At 43.2% G+C, this 16,631-nt stretch overlaps 1 protein-coding gene across 1 annotated transcript; it reads right to left on the bottom strand.

Annotated features, from left to right (window-relative positions):
- Positions 1-13,531: 13,531 nt before the first annotated feature.
- Positions 13,532-15,764, bottom strand: LOC115123969 (prostaglandin E2 receptor EP2 subtype-like). Its single transcript, XM_029653332.2, has 2 exons — positions 14,785-15,764; positions 13,532-14,290 (listed from the first exon to the last, which is right to left on the bottom strand). The coding sequence occupies exons 1-2, from the start codon at positions 15,571-15,573 to the stop codon at positions 13,997-13,999; spliced, it is 1,083 nt and encodes a 360-aa protein (XP_029509192.1). The 5' UTR covers positions 15,574-15,764; the 3' UTR covers positions 13,532-13,996.
- Positions 15,765-16,631: the final 867 nt, after the last annotated feature.

Genomic DNA, 16,631 nt, shown 5'->3' with positions numbered 1-16,631 from the left:
AGGAGAGTATTTCATTAGTACCGTCAGCTGTGCTTAATTGGCTCTGGTTACCTTGTCTCCCATGCCTTGTTGGGCTACTATCCATGAGCCCAGCCTGCCCTCTGGTGGTCCTTCCACAATAAAGATAAAGTAAAGCAGATTGACACATACAACAACACAGAGTTACACATGGAATAAACAAACATACAATCAATAATACAGTAGAAAAGTCTATTCACAGCATGTGCAAATGAGGTAGGATAAGGGAGGTAAAGGCAATAAATAGGCAATGGTGGCGAAGTAATTACAATATAGCAATTAGACACTGGAATGGTAGAATGTGCAGAAGATGAATGTGCAAGTAGAGATACTGGGGTGCAAAGGAGCAAGATAAATAAATAAATACAGTATGGGGATGAGGTAGATTGGATGGGCTATTTACAGATGGGCTATGTACAGGTGCAGTGATCTGTGAGCTACTCTGACAGCTGGTGCAAGTGAGGGAGGTAAGAGTCTCCAGCTTTAGTGATTTTTGCAGAACGTTCCAGTCATCGGCAGCAGAGAACTGGAAGGAAAGGTGGCCAAAGGAAGAATTGGCTTTGGGGGTGACCAGTGAGATATACCTGCTGGAGCACGTGCTATGGGTGGGTGCTGCTATGGTGACCAGTGAGCTGAGATAAGGCGGGGCTTTACCTAGCAGAGACTTGTAGATGACCTGGAGCCAGTGGGTTTGGCGTCGAATATGAAGCGAGGGCCAGCCAACAACAGCATACAGGTCGCAGTGGTGTGTAGTATATGGGCATTTGGTGACAAAATTTGTTGAGTAGAGTGTTGGAGACTATTTTGTAAATGACATCGCCGAAATCGAGGATCAGTAGGATTGTCAGTTTTACGAGGGTATGTTTGGCAGCATGAGTGAAGGATGCTTTGTTGTGAAATAGGAAGCAGATTCTAGATTTAATTTTGGATTGGAGATGTTTAATGTGAGTCTGGACGGAGAGTTTACTGTCTAACCAGACACCTAGGTATTTGTAGTTGTCCACATATTCTAAGTCAGAACCATTCAGAGTTGTGATGCTGGATGGAAGGGCAGGTGCGGGCAGCGATCGGTTGAAGAGCATGCATTTAGTTTTACTAGCATTTCAAGAGCAGTTGGAGGCCATGGATTGAGAGTTGTATGACATTGAAGCTCCTCTAGAGGTTAGATAACACAGTGTCCAAAGAAGGGCCAGAGGTATACAGAATGGTGTTGTCTGCGTAGAGGTGGATCAAAGAATCACCAGCAACAAGAGCGACATCATTGATGTATACAGAGAAGAGAGTCGGCCCGAGAATTGAACCCTGTGGTACTCCCATAGAGGCTGCCAGAGGTCCGGACAACAGGCCCTCCGATTTGACACACTGAACTCTATCAGAGAAGTAGTTGGTGAACCAGGCGAGGCAATAATTTGAGAAACCTAGGCTTTTGAGTCTGCCAATAAGAATGTTGTGATTGACAGAGTCGAAAGTCTTAGCCAGGTCGATGAATACAGCTGCACAGTAATGTCTATTATCAATGGCGGTTATGATATTGTTTAGTATCTTGAGTGTGGCTGAGGTGACCAGCTCTGAAACCAGATTGCATAGCAGAGAAGGTACGGTGGGATTTGAAATGGTCGGTAATTTGTTAACTTGGCTTTCGAAGAACTTAGAAAGGCAGGGTAGAATAGATATAGGTCTGCAGCAGTTTGGGTCTAGAGTGTCTCCCCCTTTGAAGAGGGGGATGACTGCGGCAGCTTTCCAATCTTTGGGAATCTCATGCGATACGAAAGAGAGGTTGAACAGGCTAGTAATAGAAGTTGCAACAATTTCGGCAGATAATTTTAGAAAGAGAGGGTCCAGATTGTCTAGCCCGGCTGATTTGTAGGGGTCCAGATTTTGCAGCTCTTTCAGAACATCAGCTATCTGGATTTGGGGAGGCTTGGGCGAGTTGCTGTGGGGGGTGGAGGGCTGTTGATCGGGGTAGGGGTAGCCAGGTGGAAAGCATGGCCAGACGTCGATTTATCGGTGGTGACAGTGTTTCCTAGCCTCAGTGGAGTGGGAAGCTGGGAGGAGGTGCTCTTATTCTCCATGGACTTTACAGTGTCCCAGAACGTTTTTGAATTTGTGCTACAGGATGCAAATTTCTGCTTGAAAAAGCTAGCCTTAGCTTTCCTAACTGCCTGTGTATATTGGTTTCTAACTTCCCTGAAAAGTTGCAAATCACAGGGGCTGTTCGATGCTAATGCAGAACGCCACATGATGTTTTTGTGCTCGGCGTACACATCACAGACAAACTGAATTGTTCCACCCACACAGACAGCATCGTGAAGAAGGCGCAGCAGCGCCTCTTCAACCTCAGGAGGCTGAAGAAATTCGGCTTGTCACCAAAAGCACTCACAAACTTCTACAGATGCACAATCGAGAGCATCCTGTCGGGCTGTATCACCGCCTGGTACGGTAACTGCTCCGCCCACAACCGTAAGGCTCTCCAGAGGGTAGTGAGGTCTGCACAACGCATCACCAGGGGCAAACTACCTGCCCTCCAGGACACCTACACCACCCGATGTCACAGGAAGGCCATAAAGATCATCAAGGACAACAACCACCCGAGCCACTGCCTGTTCACCCCACTATCATCCAGAAGGCGAGGTCAGTACAGGTGCATCAAAGCTGGGGGCGAGAGACTGAAAAACAGCTTCTATCTCAAGGCCATCAGACTGTTAAACAGCCACCACTAACATTGAGTGGCTGCTGCCAACACAATGACTCAACTCCAGCCACTTTAATAATGGGACTTGATGGGAAATGATGTAAAATATATCACTAGCCACTTTAAACAATGCTACCTAATATAATGTTTACATACCCTACATTATTCATCTCATATGTATACGTTTATACTGTACTCTATATCATCTACTGCATCTTTATGTAATACATGTATCACTAGCCACTTTAACTATGCCACTTTGTTTACATACTCATCTCATATGTATATACTGCACTCAATACCATCTACTGTATCTTGCCTATGCCGCTCTGTACCATCACTCATTCATATATCTTTATGTACATATTCTTTATCCCCTTACACTTGTGTCTATAAGGTAGTAGTTTTGGAATTGTTAGCTAGATTACTTGTTGGTTATTACTGCATTGTCGGAACTAGAAGCACAAGCATTTCGCTACACTCGCATTAACATCTGCTAACCATGTGTATGTGACAAATAACATTTGATTTGATTTGATTTGCGGTTCAAGGACAGTCGGGTCTGGAGAGAACCAAGGGCAATATCTGATCCTGGTTCTACATTTTTTGAACGAGGCATGCTTATTTAAGATGGTGAGGAAGGCACTTTTAAAGAATAACCAGGCATCCTCTACTGACGGGATGAGGTCACTATCCTTCCAGGATACCCGGGCCAGGTTGATTAGAAAGGCCTGCTTGCTGAAGTGCTTTAGGGAGCATTTGACAGTGATGAGGGGTGGTCGTTTGACTGCAGACCCATTATGGATGCAGGCAATGAGGCAGTGACCGCTGAGATCTTGGTTGAAAACAGAGGAGGTGTATTTGGAGGGCAAGTTGGTTAGGATGATATCTATGAGGGTGTCCGTGTTTTCGGATTTGGGGTTGTACCTGGTGGGTTCATTGATAATTTGTGTGAGATTGAGGGTATCAAGCTTAGATTGTAGGATGGCCGTGGTGTTTAGCATGTCACGGTTTAGGTTACCTAGCAGCACGAGCTCTGAAGATAGATGGGGGGCAATCAATTCACATATGGTGTCCAGGGCACAGCTGGGGGCAGTCTATAGCAAGCGGCAACAGTGAGAGACTTGTTTCTGGAAAGGTGGATTTTTAAAAGTAGAAGCTCTAATTGTTTGGGTACAGACCTGGATAGTAAGACAGAACTCTGCAGGCTATCTCTGCAGTAGATTGCAACACTGCCCCCTTTGGCAGTTCTATCTTGTCGGAAAATGTTTTAGTTATGGATGGAAATTTCAGGGTTTTTGGTGGTCTTCCTAAGCCAGGATTCAGACATGGCTAGGACATCAGGGTTGGCAGAGTGTGCTAAAGCAGTGAATAAAACATACTTAGGGAGGAGGCTTCTAATGTTAACATGCATGAAACCAAGGCTTTTACGGTTACAGAAGTCAACAAATGAGAGCACCTGGGGACTAGGAGTGGAGCTAGGCACTGCAGGGCCTGGATTAACCTCTACATCACCAGAGGAACAGAGGAGGAGTAGGATAAGGGAACTGCTAACGGCTATCAGGACTGGTCGTCTAGTGCGTTCAGAGCAGAGAGTAAAAGGAGCAGGTTTCTGGGCGAGATAGAATAGATTCGAGGCATAATGTACAGACAGAGAGGTATGTTAGGATGTGAGTTCATTGGAAGTAAACCTAGGTATTGAGTAATGACGAGAGAGATATAGATCCTTAGACCCAGCTGTGAGTATATTAAAAAAATATATATATATATTATTGTGTTCTTAAATGTTCACTTACAACTGAATCTACTCCTTCCTCAACATCCATTACCCTGTCAAGCAACCATAGATCTATCGGTGGTTGAGGGAGAAACCAAGGTTACAGCAGGAAGAAGCAGAGGGACTAAACTCCCTCCCAAACAACCCCATCTCTCTCGCCATGCAATTGCCTATCCACCCAAAGCTTGTATTCAGATTTTGTCCATGTTCCCAACACTCTAGGAGCACCTTTTTTTCGGATGTGTGACCTTATGTCCTTGTAGATTTACCCAATATGTCATGGCTAGCTGTTGTCTTCTTAACTTAACCGGCATCTCTCCCAACACTACCTGCATCGCTGCCACCGGGAGGTCCTGAGTGCTCCACAACATATTCTTAGGGCTTGGGACTGGATAACATCTAGCTTTATGATCCATATGCTATACTTCCATAATCCATTGATGACATTAACAGCGCTATATATAACATTTTTAACACCTCTCCATTCCTGACAAGCAAAGCATCACATCCAATATTTTCCTTGCTTTGACAACTACTCTGTTAAAATGCTCCGCCCATGTCATTCGAGTGTCAAACCAGACCCCCAGGAACCTAAACCCCTCCCACCCTCTCCAGATTCCTTCCATACCGCTTCAGGTATATTTCCTCCCCAACCTTCCTTCTAGAAAAAAATACAGTCTGTGTTTTCTCAACCGCAAACTGGAAGCCCCACCTGAGGGACCACTGCTCTACTTCCCTAATCGCTTCTTGAACTCTTCTGGCTGTATAGGCAATATTTCTCCCTCTCTTCCACAGCACATCATCCGCAAACAATGACTTCCCAATATCAGGTCTCACCTGAGAGAATACATCGTCAATCATAATGGAGAACAGCAAAGGACTAATGACACTTCCCTGGGGGATGCCATTATCCACCTCATAGCTTTCTAACATAGAGCTCCCCAATCTCACTTGTATTGATGGCCCAAAAATAAAATCCTTTATCCAGTTAAAAACCCTTCCTCCAACCCGCATGTTATCCAGCTTGATAAGTAGGCCTTCGTTCCACATCATATCATAAGCCATCTTTACATCAAAGAAAACGGCTACCACCATCTCCTTATTTGCCTGTGCCTTCCGTTTGACTGACTCAAGGCACAGTACAGGAACCATCTTTCCTAAACCCACTTTAATCTGGTGACATTAGTCCTCTACTCTCCAGAAAGTAAGTCAGCCTTTCCATTATCATTATTCCCATACGTTTACATACATGAGATGTCAACGCTATCACCCTATAGCTTGAAGGACTAGTAGGGTCTTTCCCTGGTTTCTGTATTGGCACAACTACCGCCTGCTTCAACTTCCAGGCAGTTTCCCTTTCTGCCTCACCTTATTATAAAGGTCCAATTGCTGTGTCACTGAGATGAGCAATCATAATGTAACACATCTCATCCTTCCCAAGAGATGTTACCCCAGCTTTAGCAAATGCACTCTTCATCTCAGCCAACGTAAAAGGGCCATTGAATGTATCCCCCACCATCTCTTTCTGATCCAGCAACCCCATATGTTCTCCTCTGACCCTCTCTCTCCCCCACCATCTCTTTCTGATCCAGGAACCCCAGATGTTCTCCTCTGACCCTCTCTCTCCCCCACCATCTCTTTCTGATCCAGGAACCCCAGATGTTCTCCTCTGACCCTCTCTCTCCCCCATGCTGCCCCTCTTCTGTCAGATTATTAGAGCTGTGCACCTTCCTGGGCTAGAGCTCATCCCTACCTGGGCTGACATCTCTGCCTTCTCCACATCTCTCACTGCAACAATCCCCCCACTTTTCAGCACAGGGAGATCCCAATCTCTTCTGACCCCACTCATCCTTTTAATCATCCCCCATACCTCTCCCACAGGAGTGGTCCTGCCTATGTTTCCACAGAACCAGTGCCAATACTCCCTCTTAGCTGTCCTAATGATCCTCCTTACTACTGCTTGTGCTTGTTTATACTGAATCAGGTGCTGGTAATTATGGGACCTTTTCAACATTCTGAAAGCGCTGTTTCTAGTCTTCACTGCTTCTCTACACCCTTCACTCCACCAAGGGACTGCATTACTCTTTCTCCCCCTGTCACCACTTCCACTGAAGGTAGCTCCTCTCCCTGTTCGGGTGGTGCTCGGCTGTCGTCGTCACCGGTCTACTAGCTGCCACCGATTCCTTTTTCTTTTCTGTTGGTTTTGTCTTGATTGTTTTCACCTGTATCTTATTTGTTGTTAAGTAATTAGGGGCTATTTAAACTCCCAGGTCCCGCGGGCTCATCCTTTATGTCAGTGGTGTATTATTGTTTTGCTCTTACGTGTTTGCTGTCCGTTATTTTCACTGGTTGGGGGACTTATCGGTTTATTGGTCATTTTGCCTGGTTGTTGGCTGGACCCAGCTGAATAAAAGGTATTCATTGGAAGCCCTGCTCTCTGCGCCTGACTCCACACCCACCACGCCCAGCGATCCGTGACACCCCCATCTACCCATAGTAATCACCTGTTTTGAGGCCCCTACTATTGCTCCTCTTATTCCGTCATTGACGGGTGCAATATCTGAATTAAGATCTACCTGAGACAGCTCCTGTTCACCCAACTCTTGAAGCTGACACCACTCCACTTTTCCAAATATCCATTTCTTACTGATTCTTCCTCCCTCATGATAGGATGATAGTGATCACTACCTACTGTACAGTACAGTCGTGGCCAAAAGTTTTGAGAATGACACAAATATTAATTTCCACAAAGTTTGCTGCTTCAGTGTCTAGATATTTTTGTCAGATGTTACTATGGAATACTGAAGTATAATTACAAGCATTTCATAAGTGTCAAAGGCTTTCATTGACAATTACATGAAGTTGATGCAAAGAGTCAATATTTGCAGTCTTGACTCTTCTTTTTCAAGACCTTTGCAATCCGCCCTGGCATGCTGTCAATTAACTTCTGGGCCACATCCTGACTGATGGCAGCCCATTCTTGCATAATCAATGCTTGGAGTTTGTAAGAATTTGTGGGTTTCTGTGCTTCCTGTAGATTCCTCCAAAACCTCCCAACTACATCTGCCTTCCATTGAATTTGAGATCCAGAGCAGATTCATTTCCAGTTACTGGGTCAATCCTGATTCCCCTGCCGTCATTAAGACTCACAAGCCCTTTCTCTGGAATTGTAAACTTCAGAGAGGATGTGTTTAGTTTCTGTGCCATTGTGCAATTTGTCAACTTTGCCACATGGTGCTGTGTCTCCTCATTCTTCTCATTATTATGAGGACCAAAGGATGCTCAAAAGCAGTGTTTAACAATATTTTGCCCTTCTTTCAAATCACAAAAACACATTATACTAACTCAGTATGAATCTGGTAATGTTTGGCTTGTGTGACTTTCCCATGAAGAGTCACAGATGAATAATACAAATACAACACTCTTCTAGTCTGGATATAATCTTACCACATTTGACAGAGCACATCATTTTGTTATGAGCAAGCAGAGGTTTTTCATAGCATGATGAATCCTTGAACTTCCTGAAAAGAGAATGGGTGTGGGTGCAGGCTGATTGTGAGTTGGTGGTTTAGACTATCAGTTTGATTGAAGCACTTCTCATGTGTTCTTTGTGAGCATAGTAGGCAACGGCTAAAGTGAGTAAGCAAAGCTATAGAACAGCTGTGTGTATCTTATATAACCCTACCACCAACGCTTGCGCCCACAAACACAGGAAAAGTTCAAACAATGACAAAAGACGGTCATAAAATACATATTTTGTCTATTCATTCAGCCTTTTAATATTTTTTTCACCATCACTTTGTTTCACTTCCATAGCATCTCTTTCTTTTTTGTCCATGTGTGTAATAGGGTAGGGAGCCAAAAGCAGGCCTGTTTGAATCATTCTAACATGTAAACACTTAACCTAATGGATTATTTCAGAAGGACGCCTTACGCAAGACCACTCAGGCCTTGCTATCATCATGCACTATGTCTTATTCCTGTCACTAACTAGCCTGAGAATAGAAGACACCCAGTGTCGTCATCCTGACAAGACAGGACACAGCTGGAAGTTCATCTGCATTTCCTGTATTCACAGAAATGACTGGATGTTTGTTGAAGGGTATAAGAAAAGTCACAGTGTGACGTCAGTGGGACAGCAGAGTTGTGTAGGATGTTCTTGGGGTGGCAGGTAGCCTAGTGGTTAGAGCGTTGGGCCAGTAACTGGAAGGTTGCTGGATTGAATCCCCGAGCTGACATGGTAAAAATCTGTTGTTCTCCCCCTGAACAAGGCACTGTTCCCTGGTAGGCCATCATTGTAAATAAGAATTTGTTCTTACCTATCATTTTTTTAAATTCAACTTAGTGGAGGGTACCTACTTACAAAACACAATTTTTGATTGGTGGAACATTTTAGTAGTATGGTATGAGATCGAGTTGTAGAAGCTGTGTAGGGGAGATTCCGGGGACAAAACACAATTTTTGATTGGTGGAACATTTTCTATGATATCAAATGTAAATGTCAAAAAATGGTCATTGTAATAGGAGTTTACAGTTGAATAAAAAGGAAAGCAGTCATAAGTCAATCAAAAATCTATCTGGTGTATTACAAGTTGCAAAAGGGAGACCATCCAGCACAGAAGCAGAGAACACGTCAAACCGGCCTTTTCTGAGCAGTTGTGAACTGATTAGATTATCAAACAGTGTCCACACAATGTCATCAATACAGAGCAACAGTGAATAATCAGTGTGTCCTCAGTCCTTGTACCTGGACCTTCAGTAATCTCTCTCATCCATAACGTTCAGCATCAAGTCTAGTGAAACTCTACACATTGTGTTGATCACTCTAAACTAAATATGAGCTTACATTTCCTTATTCCGGGTCAGGAGAAAAAAGAAGAAACCCGCACACTGCTATTGATAGTATCACTGCTCTTTAATAAGCTTTACGTATCGACCTCAAGGCCTTCGTCAGAGCTTTATCTTATTATTTCGTATCTTATTCAACTATTAAGGGCTTGTAGTAAGTAAGCATTTCACATTTGTTGTATTCGGCGCATGTGACAAATAAAGTTTGATTTGATTTGTTACCATGCACCTGCAATCTCAAAACAACAGATATGATTTAGGGATAGTGATTCTACAGTATGTGGTGTTGTTGTCCAGTGTTCCAGGGGAGTACTGTCTAGCGCAACCATGAGGGCTACTTCTGGTCTCAGCTGGGACCACTGCATTTACCTCAAGGTTACACAAGGGGCTGATTTGCCCCCCAAGACATTTCACAAGATAAACACATTGGAAGTATAGACAAAGAGTTATTAAAAACAGTGTTTTTTTCTTTGCTTGTTTTTCCCTTTTCTATGTAGGAATACAGTAGAGATTTACAGGGTACAAAGTGCTCAGTGTCATCTGATATAGGTGATACTTTCTGCTGTCGAATAGATCAGAACTCTAGGATGTGGTATAGGCCTACTGATAAACGGGACCTTTTACTATGATGAGATCCTGTTGTTTTGGCCGAGCAAACAACCTCTGGGCTGTCACACTGCATTAGTCCTCTACAGGGGAGGTTTCAATGGAAAACGCAGCAAGCAGCAGTTTATGGGAATTTCTTTGTTTTAAAAGCTTACAGATTATACTGAGTAATCAGAGGCGTCATGCCCATAGGGGGCACAGGGACACATGCCCCCTCAGATTTGTACTGTTGAAATCTTTTTGAAAAAAAATAAACAAAATTCTCTGTAATACTACTAGCCACTTAGCAATTTTATGAAGTTGTCTTTAGCTGGCCCAGATAGGTTCCCAATCTCCTAACCTCATATCTAGCTACCAATAAGCCCTTTCAGGCTATCAATCAAGTTAGATCAGCTTGCTAGTCTAACTATTTTAACCCACATGTCTGCTGGAAAGTTTGGTATACTTTTAGGAAAGCAAGCAATAACTAAATGTACTGAATAAGACACATTCCTTTCAATCTTTTACACAGATTTTAGCAGAGATGCAGAGAAGCATATTTAGTTTCTTTAAAAAAACACCTGTCAAGAGGATACAGATAAATAAAGAGGAATGCTGAGATATGCAGAAGAATGTGCATATTTTTTTATACGTAGGATTAAGCACAATGATTATGGTTTCAGATTTCAGAGGGTCAGATTTCAGGTGTTTGAAAAAGGCAAAATTCTCAAACTTAACCCCCTTCGCCCCCACCCCCATCCTCCGGCATCCTCACTTACTTTGTGCCCCCTCAGATTTTGGGGATGCATGACGCCCCTGTAAGTAATGGTACCCCATAGTCATCTGGTCTCCAAATGTAGAGAATGAGCGGCATCCATCTGGCAGCAGCCTTTCATTACATTTTAGCCAGCAGCATTACCACCCTGTATTCCACTGCTGGCTTCCCTCTGAAGCTAAACAGGGTTGGTCCTGGTCGGTCCCTGAATGGAAGACCAGATGCTGCTGGATGTGGTGTTGGAGGCACTTTTTCCTCTGGTCAAAATAACTATCCCAGTGCCCCAGGGCAGTGATTGGGGATATTGCCCAGTGTAAGGTGTTGTCTTTCAGATGGGATGTTAAATGGGTGCCCTGACTCTCTGTGGTCATTGAAGATCCCATGGCACTTATTGTAAGAGTAGGGGTGTTAACCCCGGTGTCCTGGCTAAATTCCCAATCACACCATCACGGCCACCTCATCATCCCCATCAGCTTCCAATTGGTTCATTCATCCCCCCTCCTCTCTCTGTAAATATTCCCCAGGTTGTTGCTGTAAATGAGAATATGTTCTCAGTCTACTTACCTGGTAAAATAAGGGTTACATTTAAAAAAGAATGCAATTTGAATGAGGACAGACAGTGAAGCAAGCACCACAGCAGCTTCAGCTTCAGCAACCCCCCTGCAAATCAAACATGTGTTGTTAATTCTCTACAGAGATTTGGTCTCTGGATGCTGTTAACATTCTCAACTAGGAAGCATAAGGAACTTTCCTGTGGGAAATATCTCCTGGGGCCACGGACATGGCACTTGATCAACTTAAAAATACACATGTCAACTTAAAAACACACTCCTACAGTATATTAGCCCTAGGTCAAATCTTTAGGCTAAATCTCAGGGACCGTATTTATAGTCTCCCAGTCAAAGAGCTGTATTATCCATATTATCTTCATTTTACCACTGTTACTCTTTGTGAATAAGGGCCCTTAACTGTGATCTGACGTACAATATCATGTAGTGTGTTGTATTTTGCATGTACAGTAATGTTTTGTTGTGTGTTCATACTACTGGTTGTCTGTTCCTTGTTATCTTCATAAGATGTGTGACATTCTGTGAGCTGTCCAATCTAACTGATTTGAACATAAAATGAAACCTCAGATCCCTTCGAAAATAAACATCTGAGTTCCTGTTTGTGTTTCGAAATCCTATGTCCTTGTTGTCACTTTGAAATTAAGTTTTTGTGTACATGCGGTCTGTGTTTGGTAGTGTAAGTGCGATCTGTGTCCAATTCTATGTTTATCTATGTTGTATCAGTCCAACCAGAAACCATCTGGTTGTGAGATGACCGTGCATCCTTCCCTGTAAGTGTACTGTTAGTATATAGTACAATATGCTGTTGCACTTGGAGACATTATTTACTTTTTTCTTCATTCTGTAGTTCAATAAAGGACCATTTGGAGAGATTCAGTACAATACTTATGGAGCATTGGAGCTAGGCCACAGTATATTAGCTCAATTTCTCCCTCACTTCAAATGTTGACTGAAATTCACACTAACAAATTGAAACGGTAAACTCACACACAGTGGCACATAAATAAAAACAGTTTCAAAATGTTCACTTTTACAAAGAGCAGCTTTACCATTTACTGACCGAGCAAAGATGTGCCAAAGTGTCAGCTCAATGCAATAGTCAAACTATCCAAGGTAAGTGTTTCCTTCCTAGATTCGTAAGAGACTGAAAGTCCTGCAGTAAACACACTTTTCTGCGAGTGGAGATCTTATCTGAAGGACATGGGGACATACCATCAATGATAGGAACAGAGCATAATGTAAATACAGAAGCAGTGCTTTATGGGAAACAGAGTGCATCTGATCAAACTAATCTGAATACAGTGAGCGTGTTCCAAATGGCACCCAATTTACTACACATTTCCCTATGGGCCCTGGTCAAAAGTAGTGCACTATAAAGGGATTAGGATGCATTTTAGGATGCACACACCGTCTCCCTCTGACTTCCTGCCTTAAGGGCAATGACACTTTCGTTTAATAAACAACACAGCTATTTCAGTCTTAAACAGTCACTCAACCAGATCTCTGCCAATGGAAGCCCTGCTGGCCTTTTACTTAATTAACGATCAACATAGATGCAGGGCTTCAGACTGACTGAAAATGAATAGAACCACGGAAGGGTAGGCACCACTTTTGAAGAAAATAATATGAATCGTTTTCTAAAAAAAGCCATGTCAGGAAATGAAAAGAGAAATACAGGAACACTTGAGTGGCCGTATAGTCGCAGCAGTACTTAGGATGACATACTGTACACAGCACAAAGATGAGGACACACAAGTGAAAACCAGTCTGTTCTGTGTGCATTATGAATAAGACAAGCCAACGCCTTTGTTTGGAATGGAAAGTTACTGGTATGAGTAAGAACTTCAAGCTGAAACCCATCTTATCGTCACACATCACAACTAAATCAAGGATTGAGTATCTGTTGAGGAGTGGCTTAATGCAAAGGGACAGATTAAAAATTCCAATCAATGTTAAGAACGGCACAGTGGTCACCAAATGTCTAAACATGTTGTACCGTGCTGAATAGGCAGCTATGTTTACCTTCTCAGGATTGGGACTGTAGTTTTCAGCCTTAACAGTTGGTCTGTCGGCTGACCTGGCCGTCTTGTCTATGTAATCTTATTCATTAGGATCTAATTCCTCCTTTGCTGTGAGACATCATATGAATACGGGCTCCGACGACAGCTGGGTTTGGGTTCTGATACTGAAACATTTCATGTAAACATTCAATATAATACAAGGACATTATATTTGGTTTTCCAATCATAAAATGGTTTAAGATTAGATTATGTTTATTGACTTTTATTAATATAGTAAATACTGGACCCTTTCGTCCAGGAGGAGTTCGGTCAAATTAACATTTCAGTCCTATACATTTCTGATCATAAAGTTTGTATATAAATATAATGAAGCAATGAAATAAGTAGACACATCAAAATGCTAAGTCCGGTTCCAAATCCCAAATCCATATTGTGTGGGTATAACATGTCAGCACCACAGCCTTCCACATCTCTGATATCTTCCTCAATCTATTCCAGCCTCCTGTCATGAGGTCAATGAGTGAAAATGCTGCACCTCACTAAATGTTTATTTGCAAGTACACACTGTGTAAGGGGGTCCCTTCAACCAGTGCATGTCTAGTCTGTCAAGTCACTTCCTGTGTCCACTTAGGCTCCTGCTGATATCAAATGGTCCCGTTACTGTAATCCTTCCAGAGTGGGTCATTGGCCCCTGATTCCATATGCATGAAATTATGTCTTGTCCACTCTCTGCACTTCCTCGTTCTGGAGCTCCATGGGTGGGTTTGGCAGTGAGAGTTTTGGCCCAACGGGGAAAGCCTTTTCCCGTGGGAATGTGGGGGCCTCAGGGGGCCTCTGGGGTTTACACAGTGTCAGCTTCCTCCAGAGGAAGCGCAGCACCGAGGGGCTGAGGATGATGAAGAGCCAGGGGTCGATGATGGAGTTGAAGGACAGCAGGCGGAGAGCAGCGAGATCAGTGCCATAGCTCTCATTTGACCTGCCCATGAAGTTGATGAACACACGGAGCTATGGGACACACACACACAGACAGACACACACACAAAGAGAAAATGCATCATAGTCAGTTATTCAGAATTTCAATATCAACAAAATATGGTTATCAAGTAAGACAGTAATCTACAGTGATCTATTAAAGGCCAGGAAGTATTGGTTGCAGCTAGTAGGCTTGAGCAACAACAGGTGCAAGAACACTGCAATAAGTACATGGAAATATAATACATAAATAATCACAATATGTCAATGGTCTTGCTCCTTGTAAGCCTTTCATTATTGACATGTTAAATGTTTAAATTGGGTTGTTGTTGTTTATGATGATGTAACAGGACATGGCTTGGGACATGGTTATGTTAAAGAGCACCATTTTGAACTGTAACATATGTGAAGAAGAGATGCTTGGGTTGAGAGAAGGGAGGACACACACACACACACACACTGCACATTAGACAGTGTCTCAATATTTTTAACACTTTGACCTGCAACATCGAAACGAATGCTCTTACCACTAAAGGAAACGAACAGATGACAAAGGTCACCGTTATGAACACCAAAAGCAGAAGATGCTCCACTTCCTCCGTCATAGAGAGGGATCTTTGGTAGAACCGTATCCGTCGCGTTAAAACACGCGCTTTGCACCTCCTATACATCATAATTAAATGGTATACGACAGATAAGTTACAGACCACTGTGGTAGAAATCATGAGGAGAGTCAATGACGCATACACACCGACGTATACTTTTGGTTTGGTTTCTAATGGGACCATGTCAAAGAAGCACCAAGTCCCCGGGCAATATTGAACGTATTTTCCAAAGCCCACGAAAGGTGCTAGGCAGAAAAGGATGCAGATCAGGTAGATGAGTGTAATGGTGATGTATCCGCAGCGTTTTCTCAAGTGCCGTTCGTAAAAATACGGGTGTCCAAAGGAGAGGTAGCGCTCCAAAGCCATGGCACACAGAATGGCCAAAGTGGCGAGGCTGAAAAAAGTCATGCTGAACCCAAAATAGTTGCATACTGCTCCGTTTTCACCCATACCCATCAATGTCCTGTTTTGTGTATAGGAGGCTAGTACGAGAGGACTGACGGAGAAGGTACCCAGTAGGTCCGTAATCACCAGCGCGGTCACCAGCACCTGGAAAAGGGATGGACTTTGCCTCCGGCGCCGCATCTCCAAAAGGACCAAGGCGATTACATTTCCGAGAACTCCCGCCGAGAACATTGCGGCAGACATGTAGAGATTTCCGGACGAGACATTGTCTCTGTCACCGCAGGTTAATTTAGCTTTGTAATCCATAAAAAAAGTAGTAACCTACTCCACTAAGCGGTAAGCGCATGGCCTGATCAATGTGACTTTTATGTTATACTGTTACACAGATCAGTTCACACAAAAGAACAACGTCCGCATCCAACTGACAGAAGAAAAGCGGCTCATCTCGTGTCAACAAAAACGCGGATTTCTTTTCAGTCCCACCCACCACCCACCAGCCACACACGCAACCATGTGGTTCACTGTGCTGAGAGTGTAGTGTGAGCACACACTGTGCGCGTTCCTCTGCCCAGGCGTTGCTGACGCATTTCAGATCTTACAACGCATGGATAGGTAGGCCTATTTTAAGTATAAACTAATGCCGCGTTCAAAACAACTGGGAGCTCGGAACTCAGAATTCGCAATTCTTCGACTTCCGACTTCGGAGTTCCCAGTTGTTTTGACCGCGGCATATGACTACTGTCAGCCTGCTCAGGTGGAGAAGTGCGAACCACCCACTATTCATTTATTTTTGAAGATTGTATTACTTACCCTCGGATTTAATTTGTTTTCAGTTTTTGTTTAGGCCTACTGTTATATGTCTGCCTGATAAATGCCACTTTAATGTGTAGCCTTCTTTTGTATAGGTCGAGAGTGGTGGCTGATGGCAGGGGCTCATAGTAAAACATGGAAATAATGTATGGAACTGTATCCAACATCAAACAAATCATTTCCATGTGTTTCATACCATTGCACATATCCCATTCTAGCCATTACTATGAGCCGACATCCCCTCACCAGTCTCCTCTTCTTTCAGGGATGTGCTTGTCGTGACTTCTGATGAATAAAGATATTGTACAGAGATATTGTGGAAAATAAGAAAGAAAATCATGTATTTTATTTATTTTTATTTACACAAAGCCACACTGGGACACTTTGGACTAACTCCTTGAGATCCACTAGTGACTTCTCAGGCCTTCAAAGGCTTACCTTTAATGAATTGGACCTGGAGTTGCTATCAGCTCAAAATGATTTGTTTTCATATGTATAAAGCTGTTCTTTCTTTTTAAACAGAGCTGTCTTTATTAAGAGCTGTCATTTTATTG

This window comes from Oncorhynchus nerka, linkage group LG13, assembly GCF_034236695.1.
Source record: "Oncorhynchus nerka isolate Pitt River linkage group LG13, Oner_Uvic_2.0, whole genome shotgun sequence".
In the NCBI taxonomy this organism is placed as follows: Eukaryota; Metazoa; Chordata; class Actinopteri; order Salmoniformes; family Salmonidae; genus Oncorhynchus; species Oncorhynchus nerka.
This window is presented reverse-complemented; position numbering and strand designations above follow the sequence as displayed.

Excerpts from the sequence above, each read along its gene's own strand:
- LOC115123969 (XM_029653332.2), bottom strand. The coding sequence starts at position 15,573 with ATGGATTACAAAGCTAAATTAACCTGCGGTGACAGAGACAATGTCTCG. Across the intron at positions 14,291-14,784 it reads TCTGTTCGTTTCCTTTAGTG|CTCCGTGTGTTCATCAACTT; the intron begins GTAAGAGCATTC and ends TGTGTCCCATAG.